Raw genomic sequence first — 16,315 nt, 5'->3', positions numbered from 1 at the left:
CGCTCTGCCGCTGCCGCGCCCCCCCCCCCCCCCCCCCCCCCCCGCAGCGCTTTAAGGGGGGGCACAGAAAACCGGCCCCGCGTCCTTTGGGAGAGGGGGAAAAAGGAGGCAAGGCGGCAGGTCACGGGAAGCTGAAGCTGTAACCCTCCGGCGGGGGAGGTGCCTCGGGGCAGCCCCGGGACGGGCAGTCCCGGGCCCGGCGCCGCCTCACTGGTTTCCCCCGCCGAAGGGACGGCGGGGTAGAGGGGGGCAGCCGGAGCCTTGCACACACACATACATCCTCACGCAGAGGGGAAAGCGCTCCTGACCCGCACTGGAGGGGTACGGGGAAACCTACACTCGGCGCCGGTACCGTGAACTTGGCGGCTGCGCCGCTTCAATGAACTCGGTTGCGCTGCGCGGGTCTCCCCGCAGAGCCCCCGCGCATCCCGCTGGCCGGCAGCGGGCTCCGGGGGGGCGAAAAGCCGATTTCTCTCTCCCCGGGCGCTCCATCAGCCTTCCCTTCAGTTTAATTGCGTGTAAACTAAGGAGCGTAAATGGCAGGAGCTCGCCCTCAGCTCCCGTCCCCGCAGGTCGCGGAGCGCCAAATCGCGTCCCGGCAGTTATTTCCCCAACTCCGCAGCGTTTCCAAAGCGGGTATCGGCAAAAGCGAGGGTTCCCTCTGCCCTGCCACGACCCTCCCTGCGCGGCCCCCGGGTGGGGGAAAGCCGGCGGCTGCGGCGGGGGGGTGGGTGCCGGGGACTCCCGGGCAGCCGCCGGGCAAAGCGGCTCCCCCCGCCGAACCGCGTCCCAGGGGATGCGGCGGGTCGCGTTCCCCCCCCCGGGACCGCAGCCCCCCGTGGGCTCTGGCGGGGACGGGCGGTGCTGGCCGAGCGGGCAGAGGCCGCCCCCACCCCCCCCCCGGGGGTCGCCCCGCTGCCCCACCTCACCGGATCCCCGCCGACGGCGGGCGGCGGGCCCCCTCTGCCGGCCCCGCCGCGCAGCTGCACCGAGGGCCGCCCCCGGGGCCGCCGTCGCCTTGCGCAAGGCCCGGCGGCGGGCAGCAGCCCCGGCCCGTTCCCCGCCGCCCTTGCCGAACCCGGCTCCCGGCGGCGGGAGGCGGCCCCGGTGGTGTCCCCCTCCGCGGCCGTGCCCGCCCCACGCACGCATTCCCACCCACCCACCCCGCCACAGCAGCTGCTGTCGCTCCCCATCAAAGCCATCCCGGCCCCGGGGGAGCGCGGCCGGCCGCCGCCGCGGCTGCTGAGCTGGCGGGGGCGGTGGCGGAGGCGTCCCGCGGGTGGCCGTGGGGAGGGGCGGCCGTGCCGATGGGGATGCGGCGGGACCGCGGCGGGGAGAGGAGACACGGGTGAAAGGAGGGGTGTGAAATTTCACGGAGGGAACCCCAAGCCCGGGCCAAGAGCGCGGGGCGCGGACGGGCGGGGGCGCCGCGGCGACGGCGGCAGCGGGTAGGGGATCTCCCCGTTCCCAGCCCGGGTTACGCCAGCGGCGAGCCCACGACATTCGCGACCAGCACCGAAAAAAATAAAAGTAAAAAGAAAGAAAACCACCAAAAAAAAAGAAAAACCCCAAACAAAACAAAACCCAACACCCAAACCAAAACCCAGCCCGAAAGGACAGCCACGCCTCCACCCAGCATCCTCGCTATCGGCTCGGCGGGCCCAGGCCGGCTGGAGGGGCTGGCACCGGCGCCCGGCTGCTGCCCGTGCGAAGCGGCGCGCCCGCCGGCCCGGCCTCGCCCCCGGCCGGTGGCTGAGCTGTGCTGGGAAAGGGGTGGAACGTCCCCCGGCTGGGGGTCTGGCGGCCGCTCCGACCTGTCGGGCGGCGATGGGCGCCCCGGGGGGCCGCATCCTTGTCCGCGGGGTCGGGAAGCAGCGGAACGGGACGGGGACGACAGCCCGGCGGCGGCTGCCTCGGGGACCGCCGGTCCAGGTGTACCCCCTCCGCGGGGAGAAAGACGCCTCGGAGCAAAACCCCGCCGGGAGCTCGCCCGAGGGGGCGCAGGCGTGTGCCGGGGCGGCGTCCGCGGCACTGCGGGCACCCGCCGCTCCTCGGGTGTGGGTGGTCCGTAAGCGACCAGTGGGACCCACGGCGGGGCCAGGCAGAGCCGGGGGTCGCGCCGCTCTGTCTGCCCTAAGGCCCCCCCCCCCGGGCAAACCGCAGGCGCGGAGCGCCGTGCACATGGCTGCGGCGGGCCCCGCCGCCAGCGCCTTTTGCGGTCGGGCTGCGGCGAGCGGCAAGCCCGCCGTCCTCCCGCGGGGTGGTGCGTGGGTGAGCGGTGGCGGTGTCCCGCCGACCCCGGCGCTCACCCCCCGCGCCCCACACACAGTAGCGGCGGCCGCGGGCGCGCCAATTCCAGGAGCCCCCTGGCCCGCGGCCGCGCCCTGGCGGCTCCCGGAAAGGGCTGTGATTGGCCGGCGCCCTCCCCGTATGCAAAGCAGGCGGGGGAATGACATTCCTCCGCACTCCGCCCGCCGCAGCCGACTCGCGCCCGGACACCTCCATTCATACCGGCGGTGGCGGCGGCGGTGGCGGCGGGAGGCGGGCGGGCGGCGCGGACCCCAGCCCAGCCCAGCGCGGCGGAGCACGGAGCGGAGCGGACAGCTCTCGGCCCGGCCCGGCCCGGCCCGGCCCGGCGGAGCCCCGGTCGGTCGGTCGGTCGGTCGGCCGGCCGGCAGGAAGCCTGCGTTGCCCCGCGGCTCACGTGAAGACCTGGGAGCTCTCGGCTATGGAAATGCGCTTTCTCGCCGTGGTCGCCTGGGCTGGAGGCTGTCACTTCTAAAACCCGCGGCTGGCAACTTTGCGGGGGGTTTGAGCTTCCCCGGTTCTCTCCGTCTCTCTCCGGGGGGGTCAGCGGCACCTCCAACCCCCGCCCGCCGCCGCCTCCTCCTTCTCCTCCTCGTTTGCGGAAGGAAAGCGTTCACTCGTTCAAAAGTAGTGGCTTTTTTTTTTTTTTTCTTTCAAATCGTGGGGTTTTTATTGTTGCTGGTTGGTTGCTTTTGGTTTTCAGTGTGTGCGTGGGGGCTCTCCGCGCAGGCTGGCAGTATCCATCCCGCTGGCTGGAGGCGGCCGAGGGAAAAGCTATGTTTCCTAAAGCAGGCTTCCACCTGCTGCGGTTAAAATATTGTTAAGCAGCCGGTTCCTGTGGCCGAATTAGAGGAAGACTGCCTCAGATACCAAAAAAAAAAAAAAAAAAAAAAAAAAAGAATTGGCAATGACTGCCGAAGTTGTTGCAGACTGTTGGTTTGACTGCTGAGGAGGACGTGAGTGAGAGAGAGAGAGCGCTGTTGCACACCCAAAACCACAGAGAGAACCCACAATTTAACCAACATCCCCAAACCCAAGTTTTCAGCCGTGGACCTTTTAGCCTCAGAGCTTGCGATCGGCTGCGACCTTTCTTGAAACTGATGAAAGACGTTATACCAAAGACAAGTACAAAGATAGAGATTTAAAGCTTGAATGACATGCACTGAGCTTCTTTTCTTTTTTTATTTTTGCGCAAGAATGATTGAAAGGTCGTGACACGAGTACTCTTAGAGCAACGCGAACCAAACTACTGAAGCTGATTTTCAAGGCTGCTTTAAAAAAAAAAAAACAAAACAAACAAAAAAAACCCAAACCTTGCCGAGAACATTAATGGATTCCTGTTGTGTTTAAATTCTCTACAGATTATATTGTAAATATTTTATGAAGTACAGTATATGTGTGTGTGCGTGTGTGTACGTGAATATATATGCAGTTGTAGCCAGCTGACCTTTGATCAGAAAGTCTAGCTCGCGTACCGCCTTCTCTGAAGACTGACCCCGAGTTTCCCTCTCTTAAAGAGCGATTTTTTTTTTGCCTACGGAAGACGCTGATGTATTTGTTTTCTCTTGGGACTGCAGAGAAATCACCTGGAAGCAACTGATAGGCAACTGACTCTCTTGGGAAGCCCGGGCTTTGCATGTGTTTCTGCCCGCGCCTTGTATTTGACTTGCCTAATTTTTTCCACGGTGCCCGGGAGTTTGGAAGGAGCTTTTTCCCTCCGGTAACTTTTTGCGTCCCGGCCGCAGACTACATGCACAGGCGTTGCGGTAAAGCCCCGCACGGACGACCCTTTCGCTTATCGGATTAACGTGACCTATTCCGCAGCGCCAGGACGCCAAGAGTTAAGTCTCGGCGTGCTCGCTATCTCAGCCGCCTTCAGCGAAAAATTAACTTTGGGGACTGGCGTAGAAACAAAGTTTCCCCCGGGTCCTCAGCCTGTATCCGTTTATGTTGGTCCCCAGAGAGCAGATCGCTGAAGAGTTACGCTCGTTTCGCTGTTTTGTAAAAACTCTGTGGAGGTCTTTCACTCAAAAGGCTTGTTGTGATGCGTATCCCCGTAGATACCAGCACCAGCCGCCGCTTCACGCCGCCCTCCACCACGCTGAGCCCGGGGAAGATGACCGAGCCGCTGCCGCTGCCCGGCGCCGACCACAGCGGCGCCTTGCCGGGGAAGCTGCGCAGCGCCGACCGCAGCATGGTGGAGGTCCTGGCCGATCACCCCGGGGAGCTGGTGCGCACCGACAGCCCCAACTTCCTCTGCTCCGTGCTGCCCACCCACTGGCGCTGCAACAAGACGCTGCCCATCGCCTTCAAGGTACGTCTTGCCGGCTCCCCAAAAACGCGCTTCTGGGGGCAGGGGGCGGCGGGGTGGGCCAGCGGGGAGGGCAGGCTGCGCGCCCCGTGGCTGGGGGGGAGCGGGGTGGCGACCTCCGGGATCGGACCCGCACCCGGACCCGGCCGGCCGGGCGGGACGGTTCGCCCCGGCGGGGAGGCCACGTCGGGGCAGGCCTTGGGGCGCAGCCGGCCCCGTGCCTCCTTCCATCCTTCCTTCCGTCCTCCCTCCCGCTGTCGCTGCCACTCGCGACAGCGTGGGAATGCGCGGGGCGAGCGGGCGCGGCGCGGCTCTCGGCCGGGCTCCGGGGATAGGATGGGATGGGATGGGATGGGATGGGATGGGCAGGCTCCCTCCAGCCGCTGCCTCCCTCTGGCCCATTCATAACTCTGGTAGTGAGGGGCGGCTCTGCTCAAGGGGAAAAAGAAAAAAGAAAAAAAAAAAAGAAAGCGAAAAAAGAAAAAAGACCAGAGCCGAGGAGTTTGGCGGCCCTTGGGGACCAGACGCCGCGGCGGACGGTTGCAGGCGCCCCGCAACGGAGTGAGCCCCGGGCTCCCCTAGAAGCCGCCCAGGGTGGCGACGGGTCCCGCTGCGGGCAGCCCCCCGCGGCAGAGCGCCCTACGGGGCTGTCACCGGCGGGGGACACCCGCACGCCGCCAACCCGCCCGCGGCGAGCGCCCGACGGCACCGACCGGCCCCGCTCCGGGGGTGCCGGGCTGCCCCCCGCCGGGCTGCCAGAGGCTCTTCGGAAAAAAAACCATCTTTCCTTTTTTTTTTTTTTTTTTTTTGCTGTTTGTTATAATAGTAAATGTCGGGGCCTACCCTGCGCTTTCCTCCCTTACCCGGCCTGCTTTCCCGTTACCCGGGCTCAAGTAAAATTCATCCCACCCCCCCTCCCCCCGTCCCACGGTCACTCTCTTTTTTCACTGGGGTCTGTCGCTAACTTCTTGAAATGCGCTGGTTGTCTTGCTACTGATGTAGATACGCTGCCGAGCAGGGAAAGGAGAAGGTAATTCTTCTCGTTATCCTTTTCTGCGGGGCGGGAGGCGCAGAGCCACGCAGCTCCCTGGGAGCCCCCGGGGTTCGGTTTAGGATCGGGACTTGCAAAGTTCGCGCTTTCTTTTGCGGACACTGCTAAACACCGACCGCCTCCGTCCGACTTTTTTTTGAAGGCGACCGGACCCGAGTCTGCCTCATGGCTTTTGGGGGGAGGAGAAACGGGGGAGAAGGGGATCAGTTCAGCTCCCGGAGCTTTGGGAAATCCTGCTGAGGAGGCGGCTTTAGGGAAAAGTTTTATTACATCTGGAGAGTCTTCTTGTTTTACGCATATACGAGTCTGGGGAAAGGGAGGAACTAATCGGCAGGGTCAGTTCCTAAATTCACACGTTTAGATTAATTATTATACCGTCACCCACGCACGAGGCAACTGCTGCTAATTACTCGGGAAGCTCTGCTCCTGGAAGGCAGAGTTACGGTGTGGAACAGGCGTGAAAACCCGCTCCGCCCCGCCGGGAAGGGAAGATAAGCGAAGTCCCCAAAGGCGGCTGCCGTTTCTCCAGGGGGTTCCCTGCGGCCACCGCGGCGGCTCCGCGCCGTCCCACGCGTGGCCGTGCCCGGGGCGCGCTCCCAGCGTCGCTTCCCCGGGCATGGAGGGGGCGGGCGGGGGGGGGGGGTGTCTGGCGGCAGGCGGCTGCCCTGGTTATATGAAAATTGGGAAACAACCCCCCGGGGGTGGTGGTGGTGGTGGTGGTTTCGACAAGTCGCTGTCGTTCCTCGGTTCTCCCGTCCCCCCCCCGCTGTTAGTGCAGAGCCTCCGTTTTAACCAGCAAGCCCGCTCCCAACTTCTGCAAACAGAGGAAAGGGTCAGGTTCTCCAAACAGACGAAAGCAAGCGTTTGTAACAGCGAGCTAGGTTAACCTAAAAATACGCAAGGGAAAAAAAAAACCAAACCAACACCCCCCCCCCCCCAAAAAAAAAAACAACAAACTCAAAACACCAAAAAAAACACCCCCACCCTAAAAATCAAACAAATGCGAAAGAAAAAAAAAAAACAACCAAAAAAAAAAAAAAAAAACAAAACGGGAGAGGGTTTCTTCATAAGCGCCTGAAATGTTGTCCCGGGAGGCACCTGCTTGCCGGGACGCTGCTCGGTGCTGCTCGAACCCCTTCAGATGCTCCCGCCGTGGACCGCCGAGAAATGAGTCCTGAAATAGTTTGCCACGTACAGAACAACCCCGTTGGTTTTGTACTAAATACCGAATGCTTGCAAAGGCATTTTTTTTAAAAGTCGTAATTTTTAAGATCGTTTGGAACAGGAGCTAGAAAATTCTGTTCAGATCATTCCTACGCTGCGAATATCTTATTTGTATCTGACAAAAAAGCTCTGAGTTTTATCAAGTATTTGCTAACAACAATTACATCCATAAAAAGAGACAGTTTTCTCTTCATGTTTCCTTAGAAAAATACGCTCACTTGATCTTTAGGATCAGGATATTAAAGCAAACTAAAATGATCCATTTCCATGCCTTTTTTTTTTTTTCCAAAATAAAGAATGATTCTGAGAAACTTAGAAAATAATGCATAATAACTCTAATAAGGTGCCGTATATATTCATTGTCCAAACGCTGTTAAGAAATAATCTAAATTTTAATTTAAATTGCCAATTTTGCTTGATTGATGCAGCAGAAGTAGGTAGTTTAGATACCCAGCAGTGCTGGAACTCTGATACCTCTCTTGCTTCTCTGGAAATACATATTTTTAAGAGCTAAAGAGTACAACAAAGCACTAGATAACTCCAGTCAGCAAGTCCCAACTTATCTGTTTAGTCTTTTTCTAGTGTAAATGTTTGTATTTCTGTTTCTATTGTCTGTGACTTTTAACTCCAGTTTCTTTTCTGCACTGTGTAATTTCTGTACTCGTTTCTAATATTTTCTTCACGTGTCTTATTGCTGAGGTTGCTTTCAGTGTAATTTAAAAACGGTGATTTAAACTCTTTGTCCTGGATGAGACGACTGACCCTGGATTCACAAAGGTTTTTCATCCCTTAAAATGCCAGCGTTCATTTCCTTAAACGAACATGCAAACATTTGCATCAGAGGGAAGTGAGGGTAATGCCCCGATTTTCCCCTTTCCCTTTCTTGTGTCTTTAATATAGGTGCATGCATTAGGGTTTTACGGTAACTTTTCAAGAACTGGGTGAGCGCGTTGGGTTTGCAGTTGCTGACCTTGTGAGCCAGCCGTGCCTCACGACACAACGCTGCGCAAGGACAAAACTCACTGGCTTCGACGTTTCGAGCAGGGGCTATTTTATTTTATGCCAAGATTGGGGAAATGTGAAAAGTGCAACGCTGAGTGCAGCACAGGCCACAGAAACGCATTACGGCACGCAGAGGAGAACAAAAAGCCAAAAGCCTGGGCTGCAGAGGAATGGGAAAGAGGAAGTTGAAGTAGATACGTAAAGAGGGAATTTTGACACAGTGATTTTATCTTTGCATGTGGAAGTGAAAATAAGGGTTATTGGTGACAAGTGGGAGAGCACTGAAGTGAGAAACACAGCCTCATGTAGAGGGAAAGGCTGTGAAATACCTGAAACTGGAAAGCTCTGTCTTCTTACGGGAGGTAGCTGTGGCTGGGGAATAAGCATCAGAGAGAGACCAAGTAAAGGAGCCGCTGCTCCTGTTTGGAAAGAACAAGTGTGATTAGAAACTAATAGAAATAAGATCGGGCCGTGACGAGTTTCAGCCAATTATAACTGTGTGGACATAAGCTAGAAAACGCTAAGAGGAAGGAAAAATATCGAGCTGCAACTCAGAGGACACGATGCAGGACTACTTCCTCTTAGAATGTGTAAAAGAGGAAATAAAAACTAGCTAGATTTTTTTTTCTCTCTTTTTTCTTTTTTTTTTTTTTTTTTTTTGGTAGGAGTTCCGAGGTCACGACTGTAGACTTAACTGGGGGAACAGCAACAGGATCTTTAAAAATTATGACAGGAGACCTAATTCAAGGTCTTACTTTTGCCAGAGTAAATCAAGAGTCACACTGGACACCTATTCGATTATAACAGGGTAAAATTGTTTTGAGAATTCAGTCCTGCTCAAGAAGATAACATAAAATTAATTTTTACATCATTTGATCAGTGTGAACATTGTAGATACAAGTCAGAAAATATAAGGTTAGGAATCTACATATCTCTCAGCACACTGCATCAAAAATGCAGCAAATCCTGTGTTCCTAAAAAATTGTTTGATAGATGCTGGCATCAAGGAACTACAGCGCAAACATTTCAGACGAGGGGAAAGCCTTTGTCTGAGCAATTGCAGGTTTCATTACTTCAGATCACAATTTCCATCCAAGGAATGAGGTCTCAAGTCAATTATTTGCTGTCATGCTTCTAAAGAAAAAAAAAAAAATTGTTCAGTAATTTGCGATTAAACATTCGATTGAGGCCTGCTTTTCCATGGGCTTGTTCTGAATTCATCCCGGGACAGCTCTGTTCAGAGCAGTGGGAGGAAAAGATAAGGCACTGGTGCAGCTGTGGGGACTCTGACCCTCTGCAACCATGAGATGGTTTGTTTTCTTTTGAATTTTACATTTCCATCATTACGCTGACATTGCTGTAGCTTAAAAGTGATGCTACTGATGCAAATCAGACCAGAATCGGTTCCTGTTGCTTGAATTTATTTATTGGCAATTACAGAAGTATATTTTGGAATGCTTATTTCATGTATTTTTTGTGTTGGAGGACACGTTATGCTGTGTATCTCAGACATGCATCAATGTAAGATCTTTTTCATAGCTCTACAAACTAGGAATGGAAGCGATTCCTGTTTTCCCCAAACAGCTTCTTAGTCTGCATAGATTTTTTGCTGTTGCTGCTTTTTCCTATTTTATCACGTTACTTGTTGATGTTGCGCGGCCGAAAATAAATGTCACGTAAGGAAGCTGAGGTTTCTGCTCTTTGATTTCATAGGTGGTGGCCTTGGGAGATGTGCCCGATGGGACACTGGTAACGGTGATGGCTGGAAATGATGAAAACTACTCTGCAGAACTCCGAAACGCCACAGCTGCCATGAAAAACCAAGTAGCAAGGTTCAACGACCTCCGATTCGTGGGTAGAAGTGGAAGAGGTATGTGTTTGTTCTCAACTACACTTTGGTCACGTTCATCGGTTATGTCAAGTTCTGGTTATGTGGAGCGAATTTGAAGGCAGCACCTATCGAGCTTTCTGTGGCAGGGAATGCTGCAAGATCTGGCATAAGCTGATTCCAAAGGCGCAGAATTAGCTATATGGGTTTCTTGCTTTATCCTAGCCCGTCCTCTATGTCACTTCAATTTTTAAACAGTGACGTCTCCTTTGCAAAAAAAAATCACATAGGCAGCAAGGCACGTTTTGACTCCAGAAGTCATCCTGTCAAATTTAGAACAGCACAATATTACCCATGTTTAAGTTTAAATAATGTATTTTCATTTTAAAATGAGAATTTTCAGCTTGTGTAAAGGCTCGTGACCATCTCGGGTCTCCCAGGCACTCTCTGCAAAAACCGGTCTCTGTAACAGAGCGAGTCAACCTAAAATTACAAGTAATGCCCACAAAGATCTAAACATTTTCTGGCTTCGTCATGTCCTGATGAAGGCAGAGGGCACTTTTTCTGACCTTTCCTTCTCTGAAATAGATATAGAACAGTATGCAGTAGTCCTGTTACTTAACGTGCTCCCGCAAGCTGCGTAGGATAGAACAGAACAGGTGAGCTTAATATCTGACTTGCTCTATCTCCGTGATAACCAGTAATTACTTGTACATGGTAAATAAAAAGGCCCGATGAGCGTAAGCAACAAATAAGAGTCGAAGCTGCCTTAGACAAGAACTATATAAAAGTGTTGTTAGGAAGCTGCAAATAGTACCTGACACGTGCGGCTCACGTCGCGTGTGAGTGGGCAGGTGTACAAAAAAGCCCATAAAATCAACAGAAGGACCCTTCGCAACTTCACTCTCTGGCTCTGGTCCATAACCTTAAACCCCCTAAATTCCAAGCAACCATGCTTACTTTCCTGATACAAGATTGTTTTCAGCGCCCCTCTTGCATTACTGCCCTCGTTGCTGTGAGCGGAGCCCCTTTGCGTGGGTCGGGGGGGGGGTCAGTCAACCCACAGAAGAGAATCTGGTGAGCTGTTGCTCAGAAAAAGCTCAGAGAAAAGATTGGCCTCTGTCTTTTAAGGTCAATCTCGTGGTTTGTCCTCAATTCAAGAGGACAACTCAAGAATGAAAAACTGTCACATCTTCCCCGTGACTTCATATGCTACTTGTTTATGTATTTTTCTTCTCTTTCATTCGGATCTTTAAGTAAAATCGGAATGTGACATTACGGTGTTCCAAAGACAGCAGTGTTACTTAGGAGCAATTCAGTGCTGTAATACTCGCAAATCAAAATTACAGCGTCTGCTGCACTTAAGTAGGCTTCTGCGTACTACCTTTCTGAGCAATTTGCGCACTGGTGTCCCTCTGAACCAGATTAAATATTTGGGGCTCGCTGACCCTTCCTCACCATTTTTCCCTCCCTCTCAGGAGGTGGGCACCCGAGCCACCGTGGTGGCACGTGTGGTGCTTATGAACACGGATGGAATGATGAGCGTGCTTCCAGAGAGTTACAAAGGTGACCCGCTTCTGCTCGCTCGCCCTCAAAATGTTTTATTCCAAATGGGAGATGGGTCAGGCTTCAGACTGAGGAAGTTATCCTGATTATACACGAGAGCCTTTATTTGCCTTTGAAGTGAAATGCATCTGTAGATACTCTTCCAATATAAATACAGTCAGCAATTGTGGAAGAGCACGGCTCTGTTGAAAGAAAGGTGCAAGCGGTAAATACATTTCAAGAATAAAATACCGATCCCGTCCCTCTGTATCCTGCAGCATTTTTAGCTGAGGATAGAGAGGAAGATGTCTTTTAAAGCGTGTTGTTTGGGCTGTCTTGAAAATGCACTTGGTGGAAAACACCCGCAGCTGAGAAGGTAGCTTCGTAATGCTAGCAAAGAATAATAATAGGGTAATGCAGAGAAAATTATATCCATTTACTGAAAACATGAGAGATGCTGTAATGTCTAAAAGTATCAGTCATTAAACGTGTTCATTTGCTATATTAAAGGTACCACCTTTTCAGTAAATGGAATTTGCATTATGATTCAGAGATGACTGTTTAGAAGATTCAAATGAATAGCTGGCAAAGTGGCGGAGAAGCTAATAAAAACAAACCTGTAGTTCAGTTCCTGGCCATGGTAATGAAGCTAGAAATCATAACAGCGAACTGTGTGAGTTTCAAGGTCAAAATCCAGCGGCTGAGAGAGAACAGTGCCTATTCATAGGGAAAAGCTTGGTGGGGAGCGTCGCTGAGCCCCTTACCCTGCTCTAAGCGGTTGCTTGGAGCCGGTCACTTGCGCACGGACGTAAACCCTGTGTGTCATGGTATTCAGGTGCTCGGGATCCTTTAGGTGATGGAGTGATTTGGGAACGCTGCATGCTATTAGTCAGTCTGCGAGGTTAAATCTCATCACCCACATTGGCTGCCCATCTTTGGAGTGAGTGACTAATGTATGCTTTTGTTTACTCCTCGAACAGGGGATTGTTTTCCAAAGGTGGGGATTGTTTGCATTTGGTACAGAATTTCTGAGGTGCTGTTCTGTTGAATTTGTATAAAGCCTAAAGCATAGGGTAGCTGCTTCAAAGGGCACTGCTTCCTTTGATACTTCGCTAGAGGAAAATTAACCGAAACTTTGTTTGCTGTGTAATATTTGAGTTTGAATAAGTTCAGTTGCCACCAGTGATAATGTGATGCCAGGAGTATTATGTGAACAAGGATTGAAAGTTCACGTCGGTTACGGTCAGAGTGGGCGCTCTCTTGTGTCCTGTGGGTGATTTAAAGTCCCTGCCGGAGCATAAGGAACGGCTTCCGCCGGTGACAGTTCCCTGTGCATCACTTACCGCCCAGGTGTAACCATCCCCATGAGAAGCCTTGCCGAACCGATGGCAAGCCACCGCTCTCTCCCTTCTAAGAGAGTAGGAAATTGTCATTCTTGACATTCTTAATAAATAGTTTAAATTGTCTTCCGTGGGCTTTAAATGAAATCTACCGAGAGCGTCTGACGGCTGCTTCTGCCGGAAGACTATTGGCCGCGTTTTGCCGTCAGTGAATAAGCGGCTCTGCGCTGACCATGAGACAGGTACAGCAGTTCCCCCCGTTCCGGGGCCTAATCCTGCCTGTCGGTCAGAGCAGACACGCCAACCAAATAGTGGCCAAAACTTAAACGACCAAACTGCGTTTCAGCGTTCGTTTCCTATCTAACAGCAAGCGGTCGCCCCGTGTTGCTCTGCCCGTGCCTGTCGTTCAGAATTACCCCCCCAAAAAAACAAATCACTTGGTTTTCTCGACACCCAGAATGGGAGCGGAGAATATCGCAGGTTGCCCGAAACACTGAAATGTTGTATAAAAGCAATTTGGCTCACTTTCCCGAACAAAACAGATTTACATTGGAATTGGCTGGGCTCCAGAGTTACTATTCCTCACCCTAGTTTGAGAATGCTACTGGGAGAACCTGCCCGTCTGGCTTGTAAGCCCGAGTAAGTAATTTCTGAAAGAAAAATGTAGTTTAAACCTTCAGCCAATCTCAGCCCCTCTTGCCTGATTACCTGGTTAAAACAAAATTAATCTTTATTTTTCTCCCTCCGTTCACAAACACTTCAAACTTCAAAATGCTACTACTGCAAAGTACCCTGCTTTCTTAATGTATAATGAACCGGTTTAGGTTACTATGATGAAATAAATCTGATGCAAAAAGCCTGACACCATAGAAGTTCATTGGATAAAATTAAAAATAAATAGTTATTTTGGAGAGGGAAAGCTTCGTGGCTCGGTGAGCGTTACATATTTTCCTCATGGAATCATTAATCCCAGTAACTATCTTCTTTGTAGAACGTAACATGAAAAAAACCCCAACAAATAAACATGTTTTCCGGATGAAAATAATTATTAATAGGTTATCATAATAGTAGCTAATGGGGAAGTGTCGTGGCTTGCTGCAGAAGATTTCAATCTAAAGCTGAGAGCTGGAGCTTTATGACAGCTTTCCAGCAAAGCCTTTTGAAAAACTGCGTCTTGGAAAGGACTGAAAATTAAGCCTACGTATGGATTTCCTACTAGCTATAGGGATTAGAGTCATGAATAAGTTTTGCGATAGTTTTCACTTTCCACTGAGCCAAAGAAGTGCTCCTTTTTCACAGGTGTAGCTGACAGGAGAACCTGAGAGAGAGGTGTTACCAAGTGTAATCAGAAGTTTCTGCCATCAGGACTCTTCCTTCTGGATATAACTTTGGGGAAGAAAAATCAGTTGAATCTGGAATCTCAAAAATACTTAAACCCCAGAAATTACTGGCCTGGAATCTGAGTCCAATGATTTTTATTGGTCTTCTGAAGTCAGGATTTTGCTCCTTCTGTGTAGCTTCAGCTTGTGGTTGCATTATTTGAGCACTCGGTTAAAATTTGTTTTATTTTTCACTTAAACGCATTCAAAATTATAAAAGTATGTGCAAAACAGAGGAGGATGCTATTCAACAGGGTCGTAAAATCAGTATTAAGCAGCCGTCCGGGTCCTGGTCCAAGCCATTGGAATGCTTCAGGGGACGTGGTATCAGATACTGGAGTAACAATGAGCCGTGCTTGCCAGACAGGACGAAAATAGAAGAAATCCAACAGCAATCACAACTGGAAAAAAAAAGAGTCAATTGATAGAGTTCAAAAACAACTGCTTATTTATACTTCGGATTGATAAGTATGCGGCGCTAGCAGGCTGCTGTGGCCAGCGGGAGGGCGGTTTGGCTGGGGAGAAATGGGCAGCGCGGGCAAGGCTGGAACGGCCCTTGGGGTGGGAAAGGTGGGCATCGGTAATGCCGATGGGCATCTGCAGTGCTGCTCGCTCAGCGCTGCCGCTGCTGGTCCTGCCACCAGTGGGCAGTGGCCAAAGGAAGGGGCCACACTGCTGGTGCTCACCCCAGGGGGGGTGTGGGTGTGGGGGTGTGTGTGTGTGTGTGTGTGTGTGTGTTCGAGGGTCGATGTTTATCACAGGACTCTTCTCCCCCCCCAAGTCCGGTCTGAATGGTGAATTTTTTCTCGAAAAGACAGAGGCGAGAAGCGGCAATTTTATTTTTAAGCTACTTAGGGTTGCTTAGTTGCCCATTAAATTTGAATCGAGATTTCTGTGGAAACCGGGTAGGCATGGAAGAGTTCAGCATGCGGACTCCCCACACTGGCACAGAGGAGCTGATGCCGGTTTGAAGCCAAAGAGCCTGAGTCGGCGTTAGATGGATCAGCAAACGCAGCCCTTTCCAGAGGACGGCTGCCTCGGTGCTGGCCTTGGGCAGGGACGTCGTGGCGGGAGGAGGGGAGGGGAGAAGACTTTCTCATTACACCAGTGCCGTCAGAGTCGTCTTCGGCACACACTCGCTACGTGCAGCCGGGTTCGCATGAATCGCTGATTGTGTAAGAAAGTGTGCGTATGATGCAGCTCCGCGCGGGGGTTTCACTCGAAAAACATCATGTGGTCCGTGCGGCTGAGCATGACTGCGGCTGGCTTTGCCAGCTCCCAAACACTCTCTGCTGGGTTACTTAAAATTTCGTCTGGGCGAAAAAACTCTTGATCAGAAAGCGTCAACAGGAGAAAAATAATGGCAGAGCGATTTGGAGAACTTCCTGTCTCCGGGAGCATTACTGCTGTAAACAGTGGCCATGCCAAGTGCTGAACCACTGCCCTCAGTCCAATAACAATAAATCTATTTTTTGGTTCTGCAGAGCTCTGCTTGTACATTTTTGAAACTCGGGCTAGCGATGAGGATGAGGCAGACTCTCCTTTGAGCATTTTCTTTTCTTTTTTTTTTTTTTTTTTTTTTTTTCCATGATAAAAGGAGTTGGGCTTACCAGATACTGCTTAGGGGAAACAAAGGACCTCTCTAGATGAAAAGGTTATATAGTTCCAAGAGATCTGTTTGCCCTTCAGCTTTTTTTCTTTCTTTCTTTGTTTTTATTTTGCTTTTTAATCTAATGTGCTCTCCCACAGGGGCTGCTTGATTTCTGGTAAAAAAAAAATAAATATTATTTTTGTGTGTACCTATGTACCTATATCTGTATGTACCTGTATTGCAACTCAAATAACAGCTGCTATTAGAGATGAATTAGGATCCTGGCTTCAGGGCTGGCTAGTGAACTTCACCTGACTATCCTATAGCAAGCAGTTCTTGTCAGCTCACTCAGTGTTAGCAGAAGTGAGGATGCTGCAAATCAGTGGCTTACAATTGCTGTCAGGAGAGTCTTTTCCAGCATAGTCATGTGCATAAACCCTCACCAGTCTGAATCAGCCTCTATTCCCTTCTAAAAACCCTCTAGCAGCAGTAAAAATATAGATTATTTTTTTTTCTATTACCTTAAGGCTGTGTAAGTCTCCACCTCTTTTGCTCCCATCCTACTTCTCCCCTGTTTTTCCTGCCACATTATTTCAACACAGTTTTCTCAGCCTCTCCAAATTGACCTTATTCCCTTCATCTCTGCCCTGCTTCGTTCTCCTTCCTCTATCGATGCTTCTCCCGATTGTCCCTTTTGAGAGCTGGTGCCTCTCAGCACAGGTTGGGATTCCTGTGCG

General features: G+C 51.8%; 1 protein-coding gene across 1 annotated transcript in view; it reads left to right on the top strand.

The window, feature by feature from the left end:
* RUNX1 (RUNX family transcription factor 1) overlaps positions 1–16,315 on the top strand; it is a gene marked incomplete at its 3' end in the record, with an annotated part of 171,403 nt that overhangs the window by 94,480 nt on the left and 60,608 nt on the right. Inside the window, exons 3-4 of the mRNA XM_082481958.1 lie at positions 4,368–4,621; positions 9,609–9,765. Coding sequence (XP_082338084.1) covers positions 4,368–4,621; positions 9,609–9,765 — 411 coding nt within the window. The remainder of the gene's footprint in view (positions 1–4,367; positions 4,622–9,608; positions 9,766–16,315) is intronic.

The sequence above is a fragment of the Vanellus vanellus genome, assembly GCF_965231255.1.
Source record: "Vanellus vanellus genome assembly, chromosome: 1".
Lineage (NCBI taxonomy): Eukaryota > Metazoa > Chordata > Aves > Charadriiformes > Charadriidae > Vanellus > Vanellus vanellus.
This window is presented reverse-complemented; position numbering and strand designations above follow the sequence as displayed.